The 18,860-nt window shown below is 44.9% G+C and overlaps 1 protein-coding gene across 6 annotated transcripts in view; it reads right to left on the reverse strand.

Moving 5' to 3' along the window:
- Window positions 1-267: 267 nt before the first annotated feature.
- Window positions 268-18,860, reverse strand: part of LOC124002906 (msx2-interacting protein-like) — a 29,398-nt gene continuing 10,805 nt past the window's right edge. For 4 of the 6 annotated variants that reach the window (XM_046310738.1, XM_046310737.1, XM_046310735.1 and 1 more), the window contains 7 exons: window positions 18,710-18,823; window positions 18,515-18,615; window positions 10,358-18,377; window positions 10,147-10,230; window positions 9,764-9,958; window positions 3,466-3,627; window positions 268-1,600 (listed from right to left, as the gene is read on the reverse strand). In XM_046310738.1, the coding sequence (XP_046166694.1) occupies window positions 1,469-1,600; window positions 3,466-3,627; window positions 9,764-9,958; window positions 10,147-10,230; window positions 10,358-18,377; window positions 18,515-18,615; window positions 18,710-18,823 (8,808 nt within the window). In that variant the 3' untranslated portion in view covers window positions 268-1,468. The remainder of the gene's footprint in view (window positions 1,601-3,465; window positions 3,628-9,763; window positions 9,959-10,146; window positions 10,231-10,357; window positions 18,378-18,514; window positions 18,616-18,709; window positions 18,824-18,860) is intronic. The other 2 variants (XM_046310739.1, XM_046310736.1) reach the window with 2 other exon arrangements.

The raw sequence follows: 18,860 nt of genomic DNA on the forward strand, positions 1-18,860 counted from the left end.
ATTTTTCATTAAAACAAAGCTTGATGTGCTGTGGTGCACTGTAGTTTATTGGACTTTAAGTGGTGTGAAAGCCAAGGGTGCCTGGGTGTGTGTAAGGACTTGGCCTGTGTCACTTATGCAACAATTCCAATGCACATTAACCCCTCAGACTGTGTCAGTGATTAAATGCTATTGAACTATAGAACGTTCCATTAATAATGGAATTAATTTCCAAATACTTGACCATGTGAAGGGAAATCCCCTAACCCAACATCCTGTATCAATCAATATGTTACATAAGTAGGCCTTTACTGAACTGCAACAGAATACAGATTATGTTCAAACATTTATTTCAAACAGACAGCATCTCAAAGAGAAACAACAATGACAGACATCCAGATGAAATAAAAGAGCTCATTTAATGTTCAAGTTTTCTGGATTGTTTTTTATTGGAGTAACAAAATGTGATGTGCCCTCAGCAAACTCCACATGAGAGTTTGCCAACCTGCTGTATTAGAAGCATTTACTCCACGAAATCAAGGGGTTTCATCTGCGTCCTTCCTTACAACCCCAGCAATCCCACCTTACCATCTTGTATTTCCACGGTTGGTTGGAAGTCTCTTGGTGTCAAGTCGTCTCAAGTTCCATTTAGTCCGTTTTAAATATTTAAAATATTTACAGAGTCCAGTATTCCAAAAACTCTTTAATCCCACTGTTGCTCGTATAATGCTGAAACAGGTAGAAGGGAAGAGCCTCGTCTGGTTTGAGTAGAGAGAAAATGGAACAGTAGAGCTGGTGGAATCAAAAGGGTTTGTTAGGCTGACACTGTCCTCTCTACAAGATCTATGAGTCCCAAATGGCACCATATTTCCTTTGTGTACTACTTTTGACCAGGGCCCTAAGTAGTGCACTATATGAGGAGTAGGGAGCCATTTGAGACATGACCCTATTAGGGTGCCCTAATAGTATTGAGGTTAATTCTTTCTCTATGGGATAGGCTGAAAAATGACATTTGTTTAAATACATGTTGAAATGTCTATTTTTGCCATTGTTGTACAATGACCTATGATCCTTTCTTATGAAGAATTGAAAAATGAACCATTAAAAAGATGAAGAAAAAAAGGCCACACAGTTAGTCACTCATTCTTTTCATCAAAGTATCTCCCTACGTAAAAATAAAACTCCCCAATAAATACAAAGACAGCAGAAAAAGAAAAAAAAAGTCCAATAAGAATGGACACATAGGGCTCTGGTCTGGTCCATCCCTGAGCTCGCTCTTTTGAGAAGGACAAAAATACCAGGAGTGACAGAAAAGAAAAAAAGAATTGATATGGAAAAGGTAAAAGTTCCAATAGGACGTTATCCTACATGTTCCCAGTGTCTCCAGGAGCAAAGATCCTGCCATTCCTCTTGGTTCCTGAGGCTCAACGTTAAGTACATCCACTGAAGAAAAGAGGTGGTTCCCTTTTCCCGCTGGGGGAGGGGGTCCTTAAACAGAAGTGATGACAATCATGAGGTGAGGGGAGATATTGGAGATCCGGTTGAGGAGGTCAGGGGCTAGCCGGGATAGGTGGCTCTCTGAAAACTCACATGGTGGGAATATCTGCAACACGTAGGCAGGCTGGAGAAGAGCGATAGAAATGGATCAGTTGAAAGACTAAACCTTATAAAGACACTTCTAAAAAGTAAAACCACACACACATTGAAGCAAACTTAATTTGGCTCTAAATTACAGCATTTTGGATTTTAGATCAAATGTTTTATATTGGCCTTGCATCGCAGTGTTGCTGCATCACTATAGCCTGGGGTTTCGATCCCGGGAGTCCCATTGGTCAGCACACAATTGGCCGAGCGTCGATCAGGGTTAGGTTTGGCCGGGGGGGTGGGGGGGCTTTACAAAGATCATTGTGCTCTAGCGACTCCTTGTGGCAGGCCGGGTACCTACAGGCTGACTTCGTCATCAGTTGAATGGTGTTTCCTCCGACACATTGGTGCGGCTGGTTTCTGGGTTAAGCGAGCAGGTGTTAAGAAGCACAGTTTGGCGGGTCATGCTTCGGAGGACGCATGACTCGACCTTCGCCTCCTGAGTCCGATGAGAAAAATCAGGGTTAAAATTACTAAAAAAACAAATAAATGTAAATTAAGCGAGAGGACAGTAAGTCACCTTTTATGGTTTATTTCATACATATCCGTTTTAGCATTTAGAAATGAAAGAGCTTTATGTAAATCCACCCATTTGAAGGAGTCACTAGTATTTTGGACAAATTCACTTAGTGTATAAAATGTTGTCTAAAGTTTAGTATTTGATCCCATATTCCAAGCACACAATGACTGCTGGATGCATTTGCAGTTTGCTTTGGTTGTTTCTCGGATTATGTTGTGCTCAATAGAAATGAAAGGTAAATCATGTAGTGTGTCGTTTTGGAGTCATTTATTGTAAATAAGAATAGAATACATTTCTGAACACTTCTACATTAATGTGGATGCTACCATGATTATGGATAATCATGAATGAATCGTGAAAGAAAGTTAGCCATAAATATCGTGCATCTAACTTTCTCACGGAAGCAGCCACGTTAATGTAGAAGTGTTAAGAAACATTCTTATTTACTATAGTGACTACAAAATGAAAATAGTATTAACAATTAATTTCTATTAGGCACAACATAATCTGAAACAACCAAAACAAACTGAAAATGCATCCAACAAGTTTGTAGAGTCACAAGGTTGATGTAGTCATTGCATGCTAGGAATATGCGACCAAATATTAAACTTGACTACAATGCAGACTTTTTAAAATAACAACTACCTTACTGTGATTGTTTTCAATTAAAATCATGAAAAAGAAACAAAAATAGCTTCTTAGCAAAGAGCAATTTCTCAAGAATGTGTGTGGGTTGTAGACTCAAAATCAAATCAAACTTTTATTTGGTTAGCAGATGTTAATGCGAGCGTAGCAAAATGCTTGTGCTTCTAGTTCCGACAATGCAGTAATAACCAACGAGTAATCTAGCTAACAATTCCAAAACTACTACCTTATACACATAAGTGTAAAGGGATAAAGAATATGTACATAAAGATATATGAATGAGTGATGGTACAGAGCGGCATAGGCAAGACTCCGTCTCATGCTACCACTAGAGTGAAAGCACCGCCAGCATTAAAAAGTGACCAAAACATCAGCCAGGAAAGCATAGGAACTGAGAAGTGGTCTAAGGTCACCACCTGCAGAACCACTCCTTTATTGGGGGTGTCTTGCTTAATTGCCTAAAAAAGGTGCCATTCAGTACTGTCGCCACACAAAACATTTGACCTCAAATCCAAAATGCTGGAGTATAGAGCGAATTGAACAGTTTAAACTTCACTGTCCAAATAAATACGTGGGGGGTGTATAACTTCATATTTGATCAATCAAAAGGAGTGGCTGATGGTTTGCAAAAACAGACATCGACTGTAGCAAACACCTAAATAGGCAGACAGACCCACCTGATTGGAGCCTGGGTTGGGGACATTGATGATGCCTGCAGCCAGCTTGGCCTGAAGGTAGTTGATGAAAGCAGTTCTTAGGGCCTGGGTCTGGTTCAGGACATCCTCCTGGTCCCGTCCACATGGCAGGGCAAGCAGGAGACAGAACTCACTCTCCCCCTGCAGTAGACAGAACATAAATCAAATTAGAACAAGGACCTGTGATGGAGATGAAAGCTCGAAATTCTTAACCATTACTTAAATTGCTGAGGTTAAGTTAAACATTTTCCTCATGTAGGATCCACTCACTTGCTGTTTGCCTCCACTTGATGATCTGGGCCAAAAAGTCCTCATGCAGTCTTAAATTGTGTGTGTATAGATATATATATATATTTTTTATCACTGTATTTCTAGTAAATCACTGTTTATTTAATGAAAATAACTCCAGAATACATTTTCTCATTAATTTCCCCGAGCTTCTTTTGGCCATTGAAATGCTCAGTAATTGTGTGTGTGTTAGGAAACTAATTTGAAGACATGTACATACACAGCCCCGATTGACTGATAGGATGGTCTAGATTCCACCCCCTTACCCAGATGAACAGTTATTGGTCTAGTATAAATCAGATAAGATTGTGACAACATGATATAGCCAAAATATATCACAATATTTTTCACATTGTTAACAGTATGATGGCATTTTATGGTTAGGAATTTTTTTTAAAGTTCATAATTTGCTTAATAAGTTGTGCATAACCCTAGGGTAGCAACACAAAGCTTTTTCCATTCGGATTGTTTTATACTGTTACGTGGGGCTGCACAATATGGGCATCAAATCTTGGCCTTAGTTTTAACCAAATATTACAATTGCGATTTGACAAGAGATTTAGATCAAAACACTTGGGTGAAATGTTGGCATTATGGAAATAGACTGGTCACCAACCTTTGAGTCAAGTTTACGTTCGCAGTCAAAAAGCAAGCTGAGATCTACCGCTCAGATGTGTTTTAACTTAAAAAATGTAAGCCTATACAACATAATAAAAACTTCTGTAGGAATGAGGTTAGGCCTACTGCACTAACACATCACAGCATATTGGCTATGCTTGGCCTGTCAATATTGTTCTTCTCAGACCATATTATATTTCAAAACTCAAGCTTAGATAACAAAACTGATCAGTTGTATCACTTGCCAAGCAAAGCTGAGCATCAACTGAAATCATTTGCTTTTTTATTTTACTGGACTGATGGTACCTGCATCTGATGGTCAGTCTCAGCGGCGGGAGAGAGCAGAAGAGGGTCCGCCTCACAGTCCGTTCTCTCCCTTCCTGGGTGAGACTGACCTGAGGGGACATAGTCGTCCACATGGCGAAACTCGAGACTCAATACATTATTTGTGCCTCATGCACACATTCGTTGCTCCTATGACCAGAGAAAGTGAAATATTCCTCAATATTTAAAGACACGACGAGCTGCTAATAATAGAAATGCAGGGCTACCGATACACTTGGCAACTCATTCATTGCAGTGTGAGTGGAAGTAGGGAGAAGTGAGTTGTTTTGTAAGTGTTGAATCACATTTTTAACATGAACTCACTCGAAAACAGCAGCTCTTTGCTTTATTCTTTGACAGCCACTCTCTGGTCATGGTTTTAAAAGTGATGAAATCTCACTTAGGCTAATAAACTTTGCTGTAGAGTCGTGGAAGCTGTAGGTGTGGTAATTTGAGCTAATCGGATTGGCCAGCACAATTTAGCCACAGCTCTGCCGGGTAGCCGGAGTTTGTCCGTTCAGACAAAATAAATGGGAACAATTTGCCTACACGGCACACATGGCTTCTGAATGAAGCGCACCTACCGTCAACAGTGCCAGACAAATATTTGTTTTATATGAGCACAAGGCTTTATCATTGGCTTTTCTACAGACCTGTTTGGTGATCGACTAGGAATGCCTTGAAGATCAACCAGTTCTAATTCTATAGGTAGAATGTAATAGTGGGCACTTTGAATACAGTGTTGGTCTGACATGACAATAAATTAGAAAAAAAAAGCATACATATTTAATAGGCCTACCATGTGTGTGCGCACGTGTATATATTTTTATACACAGTGCATTCGCAAGGTATTCAGACACCTTGAATTTTCCCACATTTTGTTACACTACAGTTTTATTCTCAAATTGATTTAAAAATTATTCCATCAACCTACACACAATATCCCATAACGACAAGGCAAAAACTTTCTGAATTTTTGGCAAATTTACATGAAACAAATGTAAATGTAAATATCACATTTACTTAAGTGTTCAGACCCTTCACTCAGTACTTTGTTGAAGCAGCTTTGGCAGCGATTCCAGCCTCAAGTCTTCTTGGGTATGATGCTATAAGCTTCAAGTCCGGGCTCTGGCTGGGCCACTCAAGGACATTCAGAGACCCGTCTCGAAGCCACTCCTGAGTTGTCTTGGCTGTGTGCTTAGGGTCGATGTCCTGTTGGAAGGTGAACCTTTGCCCTCGTCTGAGGTCCTGAGTGCTCTGGAGCAGGTTTTCATCAAGGATCTCTCTGCACTTTGCTCTGTTCATCTTTCCCTTAATCCTGACTAACCCTCCAGTCCCTGCCACTGGAAAACATCCCCACAGCATGATGCTGCCACCACCATGCTTCACCGTAGGGATGGTGCCATGTTTCCTCCAGACGTGACACTTGCCATTCAGGCCAAAGAGTTCAATCTTGGTTTCATTAGACCAGATAATCTTGTTTCTCATGGTCTGAGAGTCTTTAGATGCCTTTTGGCAAACTCCAAGTGGGCTGTCATGCCTTTTACTGAAGAGTGGCTTCCGTCTGGCCACTCTACCAAGACACATTTCAGTTGAATGCATTCAGTTATACAACTGGCTAGGTATCCTCTTCTCCTTTCCATAAAGGCCTGATTGGTGGAGTGTTGCAGAGATTGTTGTCCTTCTGGAAGGTTCTCCCATCAACAGAGGAACTCCAGAGCTCTTTCAGAGTGACCATTGGGTTCTTGGTCACCTCCCTGACCAAGGCCCTTCACCGATTTCCCAGTTTGGTCGGGCGGCCAGCTCTGGGGAAGAGTCTTGGTGCTTCAAAACTTCTACCATTTATAAATGGAGGCCACTGTGTTCTTGAGGACTTTCAATGCTGCAGAAATGTTTTGGTACCCTTCCCCAGATCTGTGCCTCGACACAATCCTATCTCAGAGCTCTACGGACAATTCATTTGACCTCGTGGCTTGGTTTTTGATCTGACATGCACTGTCAACTGAGGGATCTTAGACAGACCTTATAGCCTTTCCAAATCATGTCAAATATATTGAATTTACCACAGGTGGACTCCACTCAAGTTGCAGAAACATCTCAAGGATGATCAATGGAAACAGGATGCACCTGAGCTCAATTTTGACTCTCTTCGCAAAAAGGTCTGAATACTTACGTAAATAAGGTATTCTTTTTTTTACATATAAATTAGCAAAAATGTTTTAAAAAACAACCTTTCTTCGCTTTGTCATTATGGGGTAGTGTGTAGATTGATTTAATCCATTTTAGAACAAGGCGGTAACTTAACAAAATTTGGAAAAAGTCAAGGGGTCTGGGTACTTTCCGAATGAGTTGTACAAGTATGTGGATTTGGCTATTTCAGCCACACTGTTGCTGACAGGCCACAGCCATAGACAAACATTGGCAGCAGAATGGCCTTGCTGAAGAGCTCAGTGACTTTCAATGTGGCATCCCACAATTGTCCCAGACTATGTTTGGAATATTTATTTCTTGCACAGAATAGGTCAACTTTTGTACTATGGTGGATAGTAAATTGACGCTGGCTAGTGCTTTTGCAGTTTGTTAGGCCTACTCATCTTGTTGACTGAAATCAAAGCTCTCACCTTTCAAGCTACTTTTTTTCAATTCATCATTAGTTGCATCATGCAGCCTTACAATGTATTAAAAATTTGAATGTGTAGCCCAACATTTGTAGAACTAAACTTACATTACTAACTCTAAATTAAGCATATAGGAGTACCTATTTATTTATTTTTTGTTAACCGCTCAACACAATAGCCACCGGTGCTTTCCATTTTATTCAGCACATCTTGTCTGCTAAATTAATTGGTGTAGCCCACAGTCATAGCCAGATCAGGACCTAAAAGAAGGACAACGAGTATGCCATTATGTTCTTCTGAAATAGACTACCTTTTCTTCATATCATGCTTCTGTAGAACTGTCTAAAATAAATACTGGATTTGCCTATTAGGTGCAGGCTATATTAAATGGATTTATTAAGACTTTTTAAAAATGTAGATGTTCCAAAGATCTGCATCAGTGGCTTGTAGGATGTGTGTGGAAGTCAGAAGATGCCAAATGTGTTTGTTAATTAGACATCAATAACCGTGAGAACGACAGTTATTTCCTTGACAATTACCGGCTGAGGAAATTGTGACGGGCCACAGCCCTTTACACTCGTACCCGTCGGCGGGTTGTGTGGGTTGACGGACAGCTGTTCTGAACGTGAGCGCCTCGTGCAACAATTAGTCGCCCCCGCCGCTTCCGCCAGTAAGGCAACTTGGTCACATTTTGGGTTGCCTGAGTGAGAGAAATGCTGTAAATTAAGAGGACTCTACGCAGTTTTAAAAGACGAGACGTTGAGGATTTACAATAAATACTGCTTTGTCATAAAAGCAAGCCAAACCCCGCGAGTCCAAATGTGCACTTCACATAAAACTTGTCATATACAGTGTTATCATTTATGATCACTGATGTAGTTACAAGATGACATGGCATATATCCTTGGTTGTTCTGAAGAGAATGAGCCTGTTTGTCTAAAATTTGCTGCGTCACACACACATGAACGCAATCATGACTTCTTTCTATGCGCACCAAAATTATGATCTGTTTCACTGAATTGCATTGTAATATCAGATTTTAGAACTTAGCTAGTCATGTTGGCAATAGAGCAGTCTTTCAAATGTTGACCACCTGACCCATATTGCGCTTTATATATTTGACCGGTGTTGTGTGAGGGCGGGCATGCAGAGTTGTGTTCCAAATAAAACTAAGTGTGCTTGTTTTAGTTACTCAACGGCACAGCTAGAACTAAAGAAAGCACCTTAAATAGGAACTGTGCACACTTTGGTTAAGTGTGTGGCCACTTGGAGACACCCAATAGTCCTCTCACTTAAAACCTTGTAATCTTTAGTCTTATGTTGCACCTAACTCACAATTTCCAGGAATATTATGTTCCTGAATGTATGAGTATTTTCAGATTTCTTATCAACAAATGTGGCAAAAAAATAGTGAAATACACATAAAAATCAACAGTGTAATGTTTGGATTCAGTCGTGTCAGGTGAGCTGTTTTGTCCTTTGGCCTAATAATTTTCCCAAAATCTCCAAAAACGTTCCTTTCATGGTTATGCTTTTCATATTTATTTTTTAAAGAAACATTTCAAATGGGCCATTCCCATGAGTGTAAAGGGTCGAGATTGCCCGTGGCACAATTCAAGGACATAAAGACTGACAATATAAGTTGAATTTGTCAAAGTAACATTTACTGCAACTTTTATTGACAGTAGTCTACGTGTAGGCCTATATTATTGGCTGTTTGGTTTGTGAGGAGTTTTCCGACGGCACTATTGATTCTGCCTACACGTTAAGTAAAGCAGAAATGTACCAGGTTTGTTTGAACTTCCTATTAGATTCGTCTATCTTGCAATTGTTTGTTCGCCTCTCTCATTTTTACTATACTGTGTTTTTATTTAAGCTATTCGTAAACAACTTTCTGAGCTGGCCTATAGATTCATTCGATGGTTGATCGCGAAAGAGTGGGTCATGCCTAGGCCAACTAGTCACATTGAAATTGAACAGGGATTAAGGAGAAAAGGGTCAATTAAGATTTTAAAACAATACGCCAGACAACTGAGTGTCCTCTGCAAAAGGCCCATGATAATCCAAAATAGGAGAAGGGGGGGCAGACCCGATCTGACATGTTGTGCTGCTTTGGTACTCTACGCTCTTTCCACAATCTACATTGTTCTCTTGCATTATGTTAATTGTCCAACTACTTAGGCTATGGCAATTAGGGAATAGGCCATTTGGCACGTCGCCCTGCTGTGTGCTCACTGCACTGCGCTGTTGTGTGCTGCCAGATTCTTGCAGGGCGGCCAAGTTCACTTACGCTGAACCATCGTTTGTGACATCTCGACGGCATGGCCGTCAAACACCGTCGACAGACAATGCAATCGTAACAAAATTGCCCAACCTTAAAATGAACTCTCATCCCAATGTAAACAATTCAAGGACAGGGACCAGAAACTTACTGTCATTCTTCTAGCCACACCATCCAGTTGTGACGCCTCGAGTCTCATTCTCTGGACGATCCGAAGCAGCGATCCTCCCTCCGGTAGGGGCAGTGACCGTAGGGCCAATCCTTTGTTGCCACAGACAAAATGCAACTGGACAGCAGCCTGGTCATTTTTCAGTGCCAGCAGCCCTTGCCACACTATCGGGTACTTCTGCTCAAACAGAGAAAACATTTTTTTTCTGTGATATTAAAAACTGAATATAATTGTGAAGTGTTCCTTTACTACACTTTATCCTGTTCGCTCGTCCTGCCCTGTTCAGTTGTCTCTGTCCAGATTTACCCTCTAATCCTCTCTAATGCACTCTTTATTCGCCATTTCCATATGTCCAAGTGACTCACCGTGAGCAGCTGCACCATGTTCACAGGTTGCTGCTCAACTTGTTTCACCTTGACTTCAGCTTGTGACTGGCTGGGATCTGCACCCTGAGGACCAGAAAAAAGCAATTTTAGTATAAAGAAGTTGGTTTTCAAAACGTCATTTAAGACACGACCACATGATCATTATTAAATTGTGGAGATATAAAATGACGTTGAATATGGTTTAACTCACTAAGGCAGAAGTGGTGTTGAGAGGTACCTGGTTGATCCCAAAAGGAGAGGTCTCAGTGATCTGTGAATGGATGGCCCGGGTGTTGGTGTAAATTCCTGGATACTCCGAGAAAGAAGCTCCCGTCCCCGATGGCAGCAGCTGCACCCTTTGGGGAGACGCCATGGCGGCCATACTTGGCCGAAACCCCATCATCCCATCCTTCGGAGGAGAGTGTGGCCTCTTGACCTCCTGTGGCTTTGTGACATCCTTCTCGGACACACCTTTAGCCAGCAGATGTGCCCTGGGGGACATCGACGAGGTGATGTTGGTAGATGTTGAGGAGGGTGGGACAGTTTCTTGGATGTGTCCCTGGTGTGGCTCTGGGGCCGAGCGCTCTCCCTGAGGGTGGTGCATGAGCACACGCAAGTCCCTGGGCGACATGTACGGGTCCAGCTGCAGCCCGCTAAGTAGAGCACCACGGGGATCCGGCTGCATAGTCTCTGCTTTCAGCTGTGTGGCAGATTGTCTTCCTGTGGCCTGATGGAAGCGCCTGGCATCATCTTGCTCTCCCTCATGGCCCCTCACATTCCCAGGGTTAACCTTGAGGACTATGTCTCTGCCTACCGCCTGGGGCGAAGTGGGGCGTTGCTGGAGAGGACCAGACCAGGGAGAGGCAAGAGGGTCTCCATGCATCCCGAAACTCATGACAGATAGGGGTGGCGTGTTCACCCTGACCTCTCCTTGGACAAGGTGCCCCATGGGGATTGCTTGGGAGGCACGATGGGGTGACATCCTTCCAATGCCACCGTGAGCACTGTGAGGTTGCATGATGACAGACTGCTCAGGGTGGTGGACACTGGTGACATACTGCTGCATGGTGGGCAGGCTAGAGGGCAGCATCCCAGGGAGGCCTTTGGGAGAGGAGGAGCCGATGGGGGAGGACACTTTAGTGAACGGAGAATGTGGATGGCCTGACTTGCGAGGAGAACGGGGCTCCTGTTTGACCCCACTGAGATGTGAGGGAGTTCTGTCAGTGGCCGAACCGGGAACAAAGCCTACATGGTTGCCAGCCGGAGAGGGCAGGTGGGGGCTCATTGCAGGACTTATGGCAGAGGTCCAAGATGGTTTACACCCATCAGCGTTCAAACCGTCAACCCCATCCACTTTCTTTGGATGCTTCAATAACATTGTGAACTCTGAATGATGGTAACCCATCACTTGTGGATTACCAACTGTCTGCTGAAGCCTCTTCACGACTCCTCCTTGAGGCCCTGATGGGTAGGGAGATTCTAACTTTTCCATACCAGTGTTTTCTTGTTTAATGGAGGAAACCGTTTGTTGCGTCTTAAGGTGCCCATGGTCTGTCTGTATTGGAGGACACTTTGGAGTGTTTGACTGGGAGTGGGTATACATCTCCTGTTTTATCTGGGGCATGGACACTAGCTGCTGAGATTCCATGTCAACTACAGTAGCTGGTGGGATCTGGCTGATTTTGGCACTTATCCTCTGTGGTCCCTCCTTGATCTGTCCTGAGTGACTCAACACCACCACTCCCTCTGAGGTATTCACCCTTAGACCTGGGCTGGAGCCAGTACCCAGACTCTCAACCAAGTACCTCCCAGCACTTCCACCCTCCTCGCCAACTGATGGTCCATGGTACGAACCACTGTCCCTGTCCTCCATGCTGGGCGGCCTGTATGTCTGCTTGGGAAGTGGCATGTCCACTACGGGATTTCGGTCAACTGACACATTAACCTTCTCCATGTCAGGTGGATTGCAAACACGACTGATAACAGAGGTGGCAGTGGAGGCAATAACAGAAATGACAGACTTTGACTCAGGGGATGGTAGTGAGGCTGGGGGCCGGACTACAGGCTGAGCTGGATGAGGCCTGTTGTCATTAAGAGAGGTCTTACTCGTCACAGCAACCTTTGGGGTATTACTTTCAGGTAGGTGTGGAGGATCCCTAAGGGATAAGGTGGCCAAATTGCTAGGAACAGAACTACTGCATGGGACTGTGAGTGAAACGTTTTTGTGCTTCATGAGAATCCTACGCAAGTCACTATTGTTACGCTCAGTCTCCAAGGGCTCAGTGTCAGAGGGAATTGCTGGGTTCTCAAAGGAAGCTGCTGATGCTCTAGGAGAGGAAGGGACACCTGTGTCCTTGGACTGGTTGAGCCAATCTGGTGGGGAAACTGGTATCCTGCTTGGCTGTGTGGGCCTGATGTTTGGCCGGGTTGGGGGTGGAGAAAGTGAAGGTGAGATGCACTCAGATGGTGGTGGTGGTGGTTGTTGTTGTTGAGGCTTGGGGAGAGTGGGACTTTTTGTTTGGGGGCAGACAGGTTTCAGATGTTGAGGTGGAGGGTGCTCTGTAAGGACTGGAGGTAACTTCAATTCTTTAGGCATGTCCGTAGCCTTAGGAGCCAAATGCTCAGTTTTAGGCTTCCAAGAGGTGGTTGTAATGACACCGGCAGCTGGGGTTGAGGGAATAGTTTCTGGAACAGGCTGTGAATTGGAGGGTATGTTGTCTGATGTGATAGAGGTGTTCTCCGGTTCTGATGAAATTTCTTTTACAGCGTCCTTATTGTTTGATTTTTGGCTCTTAGACCGTTTCGGTGTTTTAGCTCTGCCCTTAGCACCCTTCCTGGGTGTAGTTGGGAAAAAGGACTCCCCCTGAATAGGGGATATGTTACTAACAGGTTCAGCTCCCTTGGTCGGCTGGACGAAGGATGGAATCTCTAGGTCTGAATCCACAACAGCACTAATTACCGGCTCTTGAGGCAGAGGGACGGGTATATCCTCACCCATAATCGAATCAATAGCAGCAGCAAGTTCATACTCACTAGCAGGATTGGCAGATTTCTCTTCCTCAGTGTCAATTTTTAATTCTGCAGATGGTGGGGCAAGTGGAGTGGGTGACTCTGCTGGGAGGGTTGGGTCTGTCAGTTTAGCAATGTTCTCCACAGCTTGCTCAAGCTCCTGTTCCTGTTGTAGCAAAGTTTTAGGATCTATTGGCGGCTTAATTTCTGGTGTGCTCTCATCTTTATCCTCATTGCTAGAACTCACATCTTTTCCTGGGCTAGACTCTAATAATGAGTCATTAGTAGATTCGCCTGGTTTGGTCTTTTTAGAAGAATCATCCCCATTTTCAGGCTCCTCATCCCCCATTTGAAGCAAATCTTTCACCTCAGTGACATTTAGTCTGATCTTCAGGTTCTTGAGGACAGGAGATTTTGGAGTCCGTGTCAAGCGTGGAGCTTTTCCTCTCCCACTCTTCTCCATTTTCTCCAATACAGGCTGTTCTTCCACGACTGGTGGTTCAGACTCTTTCTCACCAAATTTAGTTACACTGGCTTTCTCATCAACAGGGTCCTTTTTCTGTCTGTCTTTATCTCGTGATTTCTCTGTTCCTAGTTGTTGCTTAACATTCTCCTCTTTCTTTGTCACACCTGGTGCTACAGTATCTTCCTTACATGAGACAGTGCAATCCTGCATGGCCAAACTGGCTTCTGTAAAATCCATCTGCTGAGAAACATCTTCAGGTGGTTCAGTTTTGTCCCCCTTCCTACTTGATCCAGTCGCTATGGGCATGGGTAATTGACTTGCCAAAGCTTTATGACCATGAGGAGAATGTCTGCCTTTTGACACTTTTGAAATTCTTTCACTGCTCTCTGATTCATTGGAGTCTGTATCCTTGGTCTCCATTTTCGATCTATCCCCTTTAGCTGTTAACATGTCCTCTCCTTGTCGCCGATTCTTAGGGGGACGTCCCCGCCTTGAAGTAATAGGTGCAAGGGAATCCTGCTCTAACGGTTGCTGAGGGGCTGCTTCCTTGTCTTTGTCTCCACCTCGTTTCCGTGCAGTGCGGGGTGACTCAGTTACATCCTTTCCAGCCCCCTTAGTGGCATCTTCCTCAACTGGGGTGGCATACACAGATTTCACATTTCTACGCCTTGCTCTTCCAACAGATATACTCTGCTCTGTGCCATGTTCAGGGTCTGCTCCATGTATGGGAGACTTGCCTGTGGATTTGGAATCTGAGTTTCCCTTTGAAGACTCTGCTCTTGGGGATGATGCACGTTTTGTGCGTTCACTCTTGCGGGTAAGCGGTTTCTCTGAACTAGTTGTTGAAACCAAAGGAGTCAGTGGGGCTTGAGTAGGAGACTTACTCTTTTTGTTCTTGGACTTTTGAGGTGGTGAAATTGACTCATCACTGGTTTCATTATCAACAAGCACCTGGGTCTGATTGAGTTCAAGTTTCTTTTCCACCTCTGTATGAGTGTCTGTATTGTCAGTGTTGGTATCATCTTTTGAAACCTCCATCTCCTCAACAGGGTTAGGTGCTGTGGAACTTAACATTTCAGGTGGTAATTCAGGTGCCGCCAGCTCAGGCTCTGGTACAAAACTACTCACTGATGTTTCATGAAGGCAATCACTGCTGGAAGACTGCTCGGGGTTCAACATTTGAATATCCTGAGTTATATCTTCAGATTTCTCTCCACTAGGGGTTCTTTTAACTTTTCTCACAGAACGGATGTGCTCAGGGGCTACTAAATTAACAGAAGCAGGGGTCAACATCTCACATGGAGGTATTTGCAGGAGGGGAGGGAGCTGTTCATTTTCTCTGTTTTCTTTTGTCAAAGGTTCAGGTGCAGCTGGCTCTGGACCCTTTGGCTCTGGAGTAAACAGGTCATGTGTTTCCACTGTTGGAGACATCTCTTTGGGTGGAAGAGGTGGAAACATTTCCTTGGGTGGCAGGGGTGGAGACATTTCTTTGGGTGGAAGGGGTGGAGAAGTATGCTTGGGTGGAGACATTTCCTTGGGTGGAAGGGGTGGAGACGTATGCTTGGGTGGAGACATTTCCTTGGGTGGAAGGGGTGGAGACGTATGCTTGGGTGGAGACATTTCCTTGGGTGGAAGGGGTGGAGACGTATGCTTGGGTGGAGACATTTCCTTGGGTGGAAGGGGTGGAGACGTATGCTTGGGTGGAGACATTCCCTTGGGTGGAAGGGGTGGAGACGTGTGCTTGGGTGGAGACATTTCCTTGGGTGGAAGGGGTGGAGACGTGTGCTTGGGTGGAAGGGGTGGAGACGTGTGCTTGGGTGGAAGGGGTGGAGACGTGTGCTTGGGTGGAAGGGGTGGAGCCATTTCCTTGGGTGGAAGGGGTGGAGCCATTTCCTTGGGTGGAAGGGGTGGAGCCATTTCCTTGGGTGGAGACATTTCTTTGGGTGGAAGGGGTGGAGACATTTGCTTAGGTGGAGACATCTCCTTGGGCATAAGTGGGGGCTGGGAAATTATGTGGTTCTCAGCAGGGCTAGTAGGTTTAGTCTCTGGATCCATGACCGGTTCTGAGGTTTTAGGAAACTGCAGAGGTTGCTGTTCTGCCTCCAGTGACTTCTCCACCCTATTACTATCTACAGAATCTGCTCTTTTTACTTCATGTAACTGTTGGTCTTTCTGCTGTTGCAGCCGCGTGAACTCTAAAAAGCGGCTATGGAAGAGGACAACTGGTTCTGTGTCAGGCTGCCCATCTGCCAGGCCTTGCTGATCAGTTTGGTGAGCCGGACTTTGCTCAGGGTCCTCATGCTTTCGCTCTAGGTGCTGAAGACGTCTTGAGTCCTGCTCAAAGATTGAGCTGTGTAGGAAACGGGAGGCAAACAGTTCCCTGCGTTCATGTTCCTCTGGCTTGGGCTTGGGGTCTTCCTTCCTGTCATCTAGTTTGTCTTCAGACCCACCACTGCGAATTTTCTTCTTCTTCATGTACCAAGAGGGTGTAGGCCGTGGTGCCGACTCAACCTTTTCAGTATCTTTCCTGCTGCGCAAACCAGCAAAGTGTGAATCATAATCCAAGAAAGACCAGTTGTCCTCCCTAGAGGAGGACAGAGACTTTGCTCGCTCTAGCAGGGCCTTGGTATCTGGTGTGATGGTCTGGTCAAGTGCAAAGGAGTAAAACTTCATCCTCTCCAAAGTGGCAAGCTTGGGGTCTGAAAATCTGTCCACTCGTTGCCCGTCAGGCATAGAAGTGGAGGGCATAGGAGAATGTGGTTTGTGCTCTCTATCCTCTTCGGAATCGGATCGTACTTCCCCAGGCTCCAAATCTTGCAAAATTCCATACTCCAAACGCTTGCGATTGTGTGTATTTTTTCCAATGCCTCTGGAGAAGTTTAAGTCAGGTAAAAAATCTTGCTTGACTCTGCTCTCCCACTGTTTTTCCCGCTCTTCTTCACTAAGTTGTAAAGGAGTGCTTGGCTTGGACATTTGCGTTGTATGTGTCCTTTTGACTGCCAGCTCCAGTTCTGGGTGGCTTTTATCCTCCGTTTTAACCTCCCTGAGATGTGAAGATTCAGCAAAGTCCTGCTCAGCATGATGAGAGAAGTGTTGCAAGCCTGGAGATGCAGTGTTGTGCCACTCAGGATCTTCACTTTTTTGCCGGAAGCTCCTGTAGACACGGTCCCCCCTCTTGGCACTGATATCTGCGTCAAATTGCTCTAGTTTCTTGAGTTTATGAGATGGGAAATGATCTGTGACATCTTGAGGTGGCTTGCCCACTTCATGTACCAGACTGCGGTGTTCCAGGTCCTCCGTTTCTAAGCCTTGTGGACTCCCAGCTTTTTCTTGTTTGTCTGGCTCTTGAAGCTGTTGGTGGAGCCTCCTTTGCTCCATCTGTTTGCGGTAACTTTGGGAGAGATCAATATCCAGAGGCTCTTCCTTGACACCCTTGTCATTGTCTTGTGCACCATATTTGAAAGGACTCTGTTGATCTTGATTTCTTGCATTGTCTTGGTCCATGTTCCCATCATGGGAGAACCTTCTGTGGCGTTTTGAGTCCATAGGGTCCATGCTCCCCTCGGGCAGCTCTTCTTGTCCTCTCATTGCAGGATCCTGACCCTCTTTATGACTGCCAAGAAACACCAGTCTCTCTGATTTGGATCTTGAATCCCTCCGCTGTGAGTCTTTTTGCTGAGACTTTCTGTCACCATCAATCTCTTTTGTAAAGGCAGTGCTAGCTCCAAAGTCTTGGGGTTGACTCCCATCCTCATCTTCCAGCCTTCTCCTCTTCTGTCGAATGGTTCTCCCACTGGCATCTCCAAAGCGCCGCTTTCTCGCAGCCAACCGATCAGAATCCACTGATGGATCTTTCCCATCATTTCCCGTGTCAGATTTTTGGTGTTTTCTGGATCGTGTTTTACCATCCTTGTCTGCGTTCTCACCTTTCACCGACTCAAGCCTCTCACTTTTTACAGGTTCATGGCGAGAGGTTGAGGTTGTCGGATCTGAAGGAGGGTCGTTGTCACCTTTATACCGCTGTCTGTCAAGGCTGTCCTGGTCTGACACCTTTCCCCTTCCAGAGCCTCCATCCAGGCTGGGTTCTAGCTCTGTCTCAGACGGTGGGATGCTGGGAGATTGCACCTTTGCTTTCCTCGACTTACTCTTCTCCCCTTTTTCTTTGTCACCTTTCTCCTTTCGTCTCCCCCGCTTGCTCTTCTCAGCCCCAGCAACACGCTCAGGTTCAACCAGGTGGATGTCTTTTTCCAACCTCTCACTCTTAGAGCTGGCTCCATGTTCCAAATGAGGAGCCTTGTCAGTCTTGTCAAAGCGTGGTGGTGAGAGTGAGCTGCAACTACCACTTCGCTCAGAGGATTGACTGTAGACCCGTCGCTCTGGGTCTCTGGGAGCACGCTCAGATGGTGAAGGGGAGGCAGAAGGTGTGATCGGGCGCCGTGGATGAGAGGGGCTCCACATGCCATGGTCTGCCTCAAAGCGCTCCCGCTCCCTTTCTCGCTCCCTCTGGATGTATGTGTACTTCCGAATGTCCTGCTCAAAAGGATCTCGATAATCCCTGAACTCCCGAGGGTCTTCATGGTAGCGTGGGTCAAAGTGTTCTCCCTGGTAGTGCTCCAGTTCAGAATACCGCTCACGGCTGCGGGCAGGATAGTCTCGGCGAGGATCTTCGGGGTAAATGGTGCCAGGGGTGCGTGCATTCTCAAAGTAGGCTCTTTCTGCTGAGAACTCATGGTATGGGGGTCTTGGTCGTTCCTCTCTGTAAAGAAAGGGATTGTGGAATAGGAGAGAGGAAAAAATAAGAACATTGAAGTGAGATCAAAGTACACCCGGAAACAGTAATTCAAAGTAATCCCTCAAATGCATTCACCTCACATAACAAAATGTGAACTTTACCTTCTTTCAGTTGGAATTTCGTAGAAGTCTCTAATGTCTTGCCCAGAGGCCTGCATAGAGCGATAAAAAGCCATCTGACTCTCTTGGCTGGCAAAATCCACCTGCAGACAGAAAACAAATCAACAATTTGTCTCCTTTCATCTGGTTTACTGCGAAACTGTCAGTCACGAGTAAGTCACACTCGTTTAGTCATACCTTTATTTTGTTGCCGCCAATCTTCCAGCCTTTGGTTTCCCTGACAGCTGCCTGTGCAAAATCTGTGTTGTTATACAAGATGAGAGCCATCCCCTTCAACCTGTCAAACACCACCTATAGGAAGAAAAGGGAAACTCATGTTTAGAATAAC

The sequence above is a fragment of the Oncorhynchus gorbuscha genome, linkage group LG18 (assembly GCF_021184085.1).
Source record: "Oncorhynchus gorbuscha isolate QuinsamMale2020 ecotype Even-year linkage group LG18, OgorEven_v1.0, whole genome shotgun sequence".
In the NCBI taxonomy this organism is placed as follows: Eukaryota; Metazoa; Chordata; class Actinopteri; order Salmoniformes; family Salmonidae; genus Oncorhynchus; species Oncorhynchus gorbuscha.